The 11,229-nt window shown below is 37.8% G+C and overlaps 1 protein-coding gene across 1 annotated transcript; it reads left to right on the top strand.

Moving 5' to 3' along the window:
- The first annotated feature begins 859 nt into the window (after window positions 1-859).
- On the top strand, window positions 860-3,530 carry LOC145086420 ((-)-beta-pinene synthase, chloroplastic-like). Its single transcript, XM_079024170.1, has 7 exons — window positions 860-1,136; window positions 1,278-1,551; window positions 1,634-2,009; window positions 2,172-2,384; window positions 2,481-2,619; window positions 2,724-2,972; window positions 3,136-3,530. The coding sequence occupies exons 1-7, from the start codon at window positions 921-923 to the stop codon at window positions 3,418-3,420; spliced, it is 1,752 nt and encodes a 583-aa protein (XP_078880296.1). The 5' UTR covers window positions 860-920; the 3' UTR covers window positions 3,421-3,530.
- Window positions 3,531-11,229: the final 7,699 nt, after the last annotated feature.

The raw sequence follows: 11,229 nt of genomic DNA, 5'->3' as shown, positions 1-11,229 counted from the left end.
TTAAGGACCTTGGATCTGGAGTCCTAGCCCCCAACCATGCTTGCACTCATAGTTGGTCACCAAAAATGGCTCCTAAAAGCCCTAACTCACTCCAAAAAGGGATCTAAAACATGGATGAGCAAAGTATGAACTTTATACCTCTAAGGAACTGTAGATTCTGCACAAGCTTCAAATCTTCTAGTTTCCTTTTGTCTCCTCAAGCTTTCCCTTCCTTCTTGCAATCACAAACCACCAAAAACCACCAAAAGGCCTTAGATCTTCACAAAAGCGATTAGGGCTTGATATGAGAAGTTCTGAGAGCATAAGGGACGATGGTGGTTGCAATAAGTCGTTTAAATAGGGTGCAATCCCTCAGATTTAGGGTTTTTTTCCAGACAGCATGGACTCGCCGAGTCCAGTCCCTAACTTGCCGAGTCAGTCACTTAAAAACTGTGTCTATCCCGAGTCAGATTTAGTAATACATACCCGGAATCAGGTGCTACATTATAAATAAAAAATTGCTCGAAGAAGTTCAAATTATTTTTTAAAATGACATTGATGTTAATAAAATCCTCAATAAGTAATATCTGTTAAGTGAAGTGAAGTTATTTGCAAATCAAAGGGGTGTAACTGAAAGTTCTATTTTTTAAAATGACATTGATGTTAATAAAATGCTCAATACGATCCTTGTAGTGGAAGTGGACGCTATTTAATATTAATAAAATAAATTAACAATAACAATAATCAATAAAGAATCAATTTCGTGCGTTTATGATTTTATTCATGCATTTACGTTTCTGAAAACATGGTTCACGCTATGAATAATATATTTGATTGATCCAATGACATGTAAACCTCTATGTATACCATTCATAAAAACTTAACCAAACAAACAAAAATAAGATTAATTCTAGCTAATTAACTCCAAATTTTATGCAATAATGGCTTCAATATGGACATTTTCTTCTCCGTTTATCCTTTCCAATAGTTCTTTTCCTCAAAGAAGTATTGTTGTCTGTGACAAGCGATTAATTACTTCACAGCAACGCAAAGCACATAGATATGTTACCAAGCCCACGACTCACAGAAGATCAGCAAATTATCAGCCTTCGTTATGGTCGTATGATTATGTTCAATCGCTTGGTAGTAAATACAAAGTACGCGTGTTAACATTTAAATATTTAGAGTGTCTTTGTCTTCAAGTTTCAGTATTAATATAATCTCCTCGCTTTGTTATTTCAGTCTTTCTTTGAGTCAACAGATAATAAACATATATGCGTGCTTGTTTGTGTTTGTAGGGTGGGAAGTATACGATACGATTGCAAGCTCTTAAAGAAAAAATAAGAACCATGATCAGAAAAGAAAATGAAAAGATGGAACATCAGTTAAGTGTACTCAATTTGGTTGACGATTTACAGAGACTCGGCATATCATATCACTTTGAAGAAGAAATAAGAGATGTCTTGGATAAGTTATATTACATAAGTCAAGACAAGTGGTCGAAAATGGATCTAAATCTAAAATCCCTTTATTTTAGACTCTTCAGACAACATGGATATCATATCCCTCAAGGTATGTAGTAAATTAAGGATATCCTTATCTTTCACAACCGTTAACGTGAGTTAATATAATTACTCAACTTCATTGGGTGTAGAGATATTTGAGGACCTTAAGGATAAGAGAGGGAATTTCAATGGGCACTTCAATGAAGATATCGTTGGTATCCTAAACTTGTATGAGGCTTCCTATTATTCAGTAGAGGGTGAGAGTCTACTGGATGATGCTAGAGATTACGCAACAAGATATCTAAAAGAAAATTTGAAGAACATGGTTGATCAAAATATGTCATCGTTAATAAGTCATGCATTAACTTTTCCGCTTCATTGGAGAGTCCCACGAGTGGAGGCTAAATGGTTTATTGAAGCTTACGAGAAAAGAAGTGGCACGAATTCCACATTGATTGAGCTCGCCAAATTGGACTTTAACACAGTGCAAGCAATCCACCAAGAAGATCTTAAATACGCATCAAGGTATATGCATATTTTTTTCCTTACCAGATAAAAAAACAAAGAAGTAGCAAATTATTAACTAGATACATGGCATACATAAATCCTTATGGGAATTAATCTCAGTAGTTAGGTTAAGTTTTGTCAACGCGAGGCTTCATCACTAAGTAAATTAAGTGTATCTAGGTGGTGGAAAGAAATATGTTGGGAGAAGTTCGGCTTTGCTCGTGATCATTTGGTGGAGAGCTTTATGTGGAGTATTGCTGTAAATTACAGGCCTAACTTTCAAGGAAGGACAACTCTTACAAAGATTTTTGCCATGATAACTACAATTGATGATGTCTACGATGTGTATGGTACTTTGCATGAACTCGAACAATTCACCGACATTGTAAACAGGTCGATGCCCATTTCCCTTTTAGTCCAGTGTTTTGTTGTTACTCTTGCAATTATTTGTTCTCAATTTTGTGATTGACAAAAAAATATCCTTAACAGGTGGGATATCAATATGATCGAGGAACTTCCACATTATATGAGAATATGCTTTCTGGCATTATACAACACGATTAATGAGATAGCATATAGGACATTGACAAACAAAGAGTTCTTCATCCTTCCTTACCTTAAAAGAACGGTAATTTTACATGTTACATATCTAAAGTGATATATATCTATACCATTTCATGTGGTTGTAATATAGAATTTCATATATAATTATTTTTATTGTTTGAATTGCAGTGGCAGGATTTATGCAACTCATACCTAATAGAAGCAAGATGGTACTACAATGGATATACGCCAACCTTGAACGAGTTCCTTACCAATGCATATGTATCAATAGGAGCTGGTGTAGTCATCACGCATGCCTATTTGTTAACTTTAACTAGTGTTACTGAAAAAGAACTGGAACATATAGGTAGAGCTGAAAATATAATTCGACATGCATCTGTTATCGTGCGACTCACTAATGACTTGGCCACATCATCGGTAATTTTTATGCTACTATCTTACCGGTTTATTTATCATTACACACACACACACTCAATTCATTTGGTAAAGGATTAAATCACCACAAGGGAGTCATTTTATTTGCACGAGCGTGCAAACGATTATGAGCTAGCATACATAAACTTAATGCTGTTAATTATAGGAAGAGTTGGAAAGAGGTGATGTTCCAAAGTCTATCCAATGCTATATGCAAGAGAGTGGTGCCACAGAAGTGGAAGCAAGAGAACATATAAAGGGATTAATCTTGGAGACATGGAAGAAGTTGAATAAAGAACGCCAAACAATCTGTTCTTTATTTTCACAAGAGTTCATTGAATGTGTAACGAACATTGCTAGGATGGGCCACTTCGCATATGATGTAGACAAGCATGCTTACTCGGACATGATGAGAACCCAAGTATTATCATTATTTGTGAATCCAATGTAAGGGTTGCCATAACCTGCTTTAGTCGTAACATGAATGTTCGGATTTTAGGGTCTTTTTCTTATATTTCTTTTACTTATCAAGTGTTTAATGGGTAATTAATTGTTGTGTGAGTAAGATGTTAGAACTAACTCCTAAGGCTCTGGGAGTGATCACAGTCAAATCAGTGTCATGTAGGTATTTTACCATTTCATAACCAACCCACCAAGGTTGTGGATAACCAGTGGGTTAGTACTAAGAGGCAAAAAGGATGAGAGATAATGAGAGAAAATGTGAGGAGAAAATTAAACAACCAATGAAAATGTCCATCTCCTTCCGTCTTCATAACCACTACAACCCACTTCACAGCCAAACCACTAGTCCATAGGATAGTGTTCACCAGTGAATTGGTGTGCCACATAGGAAACCCACGCGTGTGTGTGAACCGACTCCGGATAGCCTAACCAATCTATAGTTAATATAATAAATAGGTAACAAAGTATTTGATTACAAAATGTAATCGTTTAAAAAAGCAATCGTCGAAGGGTTGCAACTTAAGTGGTTTGTTCACAAATTAAAATGGTATAGAAACCATAAAATTGTGAATGTTATTTTAAGTTGTTTACCATTTCATAGTAAATTTTTAAACAATTAGTGAAAAAAATAACTCTTTATTCAATTATAATAAGGAAAATGACACTCTAGCCCTATAATATTTTGGGTTTTGGTCGATTCAACCCCTTAACTTAATTTCTTGTTTTTTAAGGGACTAAAGTTCATTTTGTCGGGTCTATTTTGTCATTTTGTAAGAAATGAAGAGGTAATCTGGTGACAGGTTTGCCATGTCATTAAATTAGACAACATGTACTTGCTGATTGAATTATTTACTTTATAAATTAGATCAAAACTGAACAAACCTTTAGTAGATTTCCTCTCCTCAAAATCCTATACATTCGGCAAAAAAACCCTTAGTCGATTTCATCTCTTCAAAATCAAAATATTGTTGTGTACATCATTAACGATTTGCATTTTCAAGGTATCTTCACCAAGTAGTCCATAAGATACAATGATGGTTAGATCAAAACTGAACAAACCTTTAGTAGATTTCCTCTCTTCAAAATCTTATACATTCAGCAAAAAAGCCTTAGTTGATTTCCTCTCTTCAATATCAAAATATGGTTGTGTACATCATTAACGATTTGCACTTCCAAGGAATCTTCGCCAAGTAATCCATACGATACAATGATGGTATTAATCAGAGAGTAGTGAACATTGATTTCACAAGCATAAACAAAGAAGAGTTCTATAAGTTTGTTGACAGATTTACAGAACGAACATGTGAGAAGCTCTATTATTTTCTTCCTGATGTTATTTTTCCAAGGGGTTTAAGGTTAATTTAGAATGAGCTTAATTATGCAAAATCCATTGCTTATGAATGTGGTTGTGAAATCACAATGTATGTAGACCATTTTGGTACAACTAACATGTAGGAATGGTTGGACAATGAAATGGAGGAAGTAGTTGATAATAAGGAATAAGAAGTGTGTGATGATATCTAAGTGGATGCCTAAAAACTTGAGAGAGGGCATAGGGATGATAATAACAACCCTCATTTTTTCCGAAAGGAGAAAAGGGAAGTTTTTTTGGCGGGTGACAAATTAGGGCAAGGGAGCGTGTTGATGCAGACATGGCTAAGAATGTAGGTCACACTCACCCTATTTATGAAGACATGGTGAGAATGAAGTTGAAGATGGTGGTGTTGATTCTGATTTTCCAAATATTTTTGATGTAGAGGTAGAGTTGAAGAAGCATCAACCTTTATTAGGTATGAGGTTTGAAAATCCTAACCAACTCAAACACATGCTCTATAAGGAAAATGTTAATGCAGATGTTGTCCATGTCGTTGCTGAGACTGTGGCACAACCAATTAAGAGGAAAAAATCGGAAAGACGTTGATCACATTCTTACATATTATGTACTGTGACATCCCCAAAATCACGGCCAGAAAAGACCGTTTTCATTTATACTTTTAAAATAATTTCGGAGTAAATCCTTTTGATTTAAAAGAGTTGCGGAATTTGTTCCCAAAACAAAATATGATAAAATAAAGTTTATCAAAACATTTCATCAAGAGATGCATTTTTCATTATATAACAATATTCGGGATGTCATGTTCCGATAAACAGACCAAAAGCATATACGATAACATTACAAGCCATTCAACAAATACATACATATACAGACTTGTAAACAAAACAACTCGATGATTCATCCATCTTATGCCCTTGTGCCACTTCCTGTAATACAAATAAAATTGAGTGGGTCAGGCTTGGGAGCCTGGTGAGCATATTGGGTTTTGAGCCTGCTAGCATTCCACAGGACTGTCTAGAAAGACTCTGTGGTCGTTATCCATACTCCGATGAATAACTAGATCAACAACAACAACAACGAGGCCTCTCATCTGTTTATCACACATCAACTATCTACGCATGTTCTAACCAATATATTAGTAGATAAAAATATATATTTTTATACATAGTTTAAAACCTGTATATCATATTCAATCAATACATATTCCACATAACAGATGAGGCACAAACACATAACACGTATTTCATGGAGAATAAATCAGATCTATGAGATAGAAGAAAGTGAATATACATTCACACATATAACCAACAAAATATACACATAACACGTATTTCGTATAAAATACTTCGTAATTATGCGTTAGAAGAAAGTAACTACACACTCACTTGATCAGAAGATGATCGGACAGCACTACGACTTGTAGAAGTAGTATTCTTCGGTAGATCTGGAAGATCTTCACAAAAACGGGGTTTCTCGCGGGCAGAGCTTCGGCTCGGGAATCGCACTTCTCGGGATCTTCGGGGCATCGGGACTTGCTTCGGGGCTCGGGATTGATATCGCGGCTTCGAGATACTTCTGGCACGCAAAACGCTGCAAAATGGGAGAATGAGAAGTGAATTTGGCAAATGGATTCGGCTGCCCTCGGAAGCCTTTTATAGGAGGTTGAGGCCTCGCATTACGGTGGGCGTACTCCTCCGAAATCGTCACTGCTTACGTATCTGAAGAACTCGATTGCGAGGCGTGTCATGCTTCGCGGTATGCTGGGCGTAGTTCGGATCAGTCCGGTGACTCCCCTTCGGATAATATCAGATTTATTAATTAAATTTATATTTTAATTATTTAATAAACTTCAAAATTCATATATTCTTCATACGAACTCCGTTTTCGACTTTCTTTATATCCACGCGTAGGTGAGACTACGCTCTACATCTTTCGTTTAGACTCTGTTGGCTAATTTGATTTCATTTTTATTATTTATTTTTAGTAGGCCGGGACAGGAAAAGTTCGTTATAAATTCATAACTTCTTTATCCGACGTCCGTTTTTGCCTATCTTTTTATCGTTTCACTACATTTAACGAGATCTTCGATTCTCGTTTAGATTGTTTCGGCTAAACACCACTCGGTCTCAAATCGAGTATTCGGGCTGCATACCGCTAAGTCGAAACTTCAGAAAATCATAACTTCCTCATACGAAGTCAGATTTGGGCGTTCTTTTTATGCACGCTCTTGGTTTAACGAACTTTACAACTTTTGTTTAGATCTCTAAGGCTAGATATCACTCTATCTTAAATTCGTATTTTACGTCATTCGGCATCGTGTCGGTTTTGTCGCGAAACTTCGACAGGTCATAACTTCTTCGTTATAACTCGGATATCGGCATTCTTTATATCTCCGGAATCCCTGTTTCGACCACTACAACTTTATGTAAAGATATCGGGCTTATCTCACACTTAAATCTTGACGCTTATTTTATTCTTAATTCATTTAAGCCACACAATTAAGCAATTAATCATAAAACACATAATATTCAAATAATACATTCTTATTATTTCAAAATGGGTTACAAAGGTTAACCTAGACTATTACATTGCTATTAATGACAAGCCCAAAAACACAAGCGTTACAATTCTCTCCACCTTAGAATGGTTCCATCCCCGGAATCACACATCAACAAACAACTGCGGGTAGCGACTCATCATGTCACTCTTCGTCTCCCAGGTGAGATTCGGCCCATTCGTGTGTTTCCATCGGACAAGCACTAACTCAACCATCTTACGTTGCAATTTCTTATTCTTTCGGTCAACGATTACCTCTGGTTCCTCAATCAACCTTTTGTGCTCATCGATTCTCAACTCCGAAAGTGGAATCATGTCGGGAACTTCTCCCGTGAACTTCCTTAAATAACATACATGGAAAGTGTTATGAATTCCATTCAGTTCTTTTGGTAGTTTGAGCTTGTAAGCTTGGTTCCCAATCCTCTGAAGAACTTTAAATGGTCCAATAAACCTTGGACTTCACTTTCCCTTTTTTCCAAATCTTATAAGTCCCTTCCAGGGCGAGACTTTAAGCAAAACCGAATCTCCAACTTCAAAAGTCATCGGTTTTTGCTTTTTGTCAGCATAACTCTTTTGACGATATTGAGCGGCTAACATTCTTTCCCTAATTATTTTCAACTTTTCAGCGGTTTGATGAACCATCTCGGGTCCCATAAACTGCTTTTCTCCAGCCTAAAGCCAACAAGACGGCATACGACACTTCTTTCCGTACAAAGCTTGATAAGGTGCCATCTTTATGCTCGAGTGGAAACTATTATTGTAGGAAAATTCTACCAAAGGTAAATGTTCATCCCAATTACCTTGGAATTCCAGGGTACACGCTCTCAGCATATCTTCAAGTGTTTGTATTGTTCTTTCACTCTGACTATCAGTCTGTGGATGATAAGCTGTACTTAAACACAACTTGGTACCCATTTCCTCTTGTAGACTTTTCCAAAACCTTGAGGTGAAACGACTGTCACTATCCGATCCAATCGTTAATGGAACACCGTGAAGCCTCACAATTTCCTTCACATAAGAATTCGCAAGCTTTTCCATAGACCATTTCTCCTTGGGTGCTATGAAATGCACACTCTTAGTGAATCGATCAACGACCACCCAAATCATGTCGTGACCATTCTTTGTCCTGGGCAGTTTAGTGACAAAATCCATAGCAATGTCTTCCCATTTACCCATAGGCACAGGCAAAGGTTCTAAACTCTCGTACGGTTTTTGATGTTGTGTCTTTACTCTCGTACAAGTCACACACTCAGCGACATACCTTGCAACATCAAGCTTCATCGTTGGCCACCAGTAGTAGGGTTTCAGGTCCCTATACATTTTACTGCTACCAGGATGAATCAAGTATATGGTCTTGTGAGCTTCTTCCATCAGAATATCTCTGACTCCTGTCTTAGGTATCTAAATCCGATCTTGGAACACCTTCAGTACGTGACTGTTTATACTGAACACAAACGTTTTGCCCAAACGTTCCTCCTTTCGGTCATTCTTCTCAGAAGCTTCCTCTTGAGCTTTCTTTTTACTTTCCACAATGGTCGAGACAACTTTAATTCTCAATGCTCTTGGCCTCTTCCTTTCAAGATTGACTTTCCGACTGAGAGCATCAACAATAAAATTTGCTTTACCAGGGTGGTAAAGTATGTCGCAGCCGTAGTCCTTAAGTAACTCTAGCCAGCGTCGTTGCCTCATATTCAATTCCTTCTGACCAAAGAGATATTGCAGACTCTTATGATCAGTGAAAAGTTTGCACTTCGTGCCATAGAGGTAATGCCTCCATATCTTTAGAGCGAAAACTATCGCCGCCAACTCTAAATCATGAGTCGGATAGTTCTTTTCATGCTCTTTCAACTGTCGAGATGCATACGCGATCACCTTATCTCTTTGGGTCAAAACACAACCCAATCCAACCCCAGACACATCGCTATAAACAACAAAGTCTTCAACCCCATCGGGTAGAGAAAGTATCGGTGCCTCGCATAGCTTTTTCTTTAGCTTCTCGAATGCTTCTTTATGCTTATCACTCCAAGCATAAGTAGCTCTTTTGTGGGTGAAAGCTGTTAATGGACTAGCAATCGAATAAAAACTTTGGATAAACCTTCGGTAATATCCGGCTAATCCCAAAAAGCTTCGGATCTCCGTGGGACTTTTCGATTGTTCCCACTTTATCACAGCTTCGATCTTCGCTGGATCAACCGTTAACCCTTCCTGGTTGAACACGTGACCCAATAATTGGACTTCTCGAATCCAAAAATCACATTTGGAGAACTTTGCATATAACCTCTCCTTCTTCAACACTTCCAACACTTCTCGCAAGTGTCTGCCATGCTCCTCTCGACTTTTTGAGTAAATCAGAATGTCATCTATGAACACTATTACAGATTTATCTAGGAACGGATTACAAAGCCTGTTCATTAAATCCATGAATGCTGCTGGAGCATTAGTTAGTCTAAACGACATAACCAAGAACTCGTAGTGTCCATATTGCGTTGTAAATGCAGTCTTCTCTATATCCTGCTCTTTCACCTTCAGCTGATGATATCTTGACCTTAGGTCGATCTTCGAGAAATAACTTGAACCTTGTAGTTGATCGAATAGGTCATCAATCCTCGGCAACGGATATCTATTCTTTATTGTTGCCTTATTCAGCTCTCTATAGTCGATGCACATTCTCATACTTCCATCTTTCTTCTTCACGAATAACACCGGAGCTCCCCAGGGAGATGAACTAGGTCTAATGAAACCTTTGTCCAATAACTCATGAAGTTGCATCATCAGCTCCTTCATCTCCATCGGTGCTAATCGGTAAGGTGCTTTTGCTATTGGCGTCGTCCCTAGTAACAAGTCAATTCTAAACTCCACTTGTCTGTCAGGCGGTAATCCGAGAAGATCTTCGGGAAATACTTCCGGATAATCACATACGACAGGAATGCTCTGCATCGCCTTTTTCTCAGCATCTATCACAAATGCTAGATACGACGTACATCCTTTGGCTAAACACTTTTTGGCTTTTATCAATGAAATGATTCCAGAATTTACTCTGCGTTTATCTCCATACACCATAAACGACTCTTTCCCAGGCGGGTTTACCTTTACAATCTTCTTCTTGCACAATATCTCGACGTCATTGGCGCTAAGCCAATCCATTCCCAACACGATGTTGAAACCATTAAGTTCTATAGGCAATAATTCCTCGTGGAACTTATTCCCATTTAAGTTAATTAACATGTTTTTCATACGATGACTAACAGGTACAAACTTTCCACTAGCAACTTCGACTAATAAAGCATTATCTAGTCTATCGACAGGCAAAGCTAGTTTTCTACCAAGTTCATGCGAAATAAAGGAGTAGTTGGCTCCAGAATCAAATAAAATTTGGGCAAGTAATTCATTTACAAGAAAGGTACCTGAAGCGACATCAACTTCTTCTTTGGTAGCTTCCAGTGTCATCTAGAAGGCTCTTGCTTTCGACTTTGGTGGAATGTTGGGTCTTGCTGCCTCCTTCTTCTTAGGGCAGTCCCTCGACATGTGACCCTCCTCACCGCAACCATAGCAAACTTTCTTGGTAAGTATGCATTCGTTGGCATAGTGCCGTTGCTTTCCACATTTAAAACATGTGGCCACCACTTCACACTTACCATGATGCTTCTTTTTACATTTGTCGCACCATTTGGCTTCACCTCCTCCTCCTCTCGAACTAGACTTCGAGAATTTACTTTTCTTGTTGGACCTTGAAGGTCCGTCGAATTTCCTCTTTTCACCAACCTCTATCCTTTCCAGACCTTTTTCCTTCTGCTGGGACTCCACATTCTTAGCTGCTCGAATAGCTGTTTTCAAAGTAGTTGCCATCTTGACTGTCGGACCAAAGTCGGCAGGCAGTCCATTAGTGAACCTCTTAATCTTGGAGAG

The sequence above is a fragment of the Lactuca serriola genome, chromosome 2 (genome assembly GCF_051521515.1).
Source record: "Lactuca serriola cultivar US96UC23 chromosome 2, Lser_US96UC23_V15, whole genome shotgun sequence".
NCBI lineage: Eukaryota > Viridiplantae > Streptophyta > Magnoliopsida > Asterales > Asteraceae > Lactuca > Lactuca serriola.
This window is presented reverse-complemented; position numbering and strand designations above follow the sequence as displayed.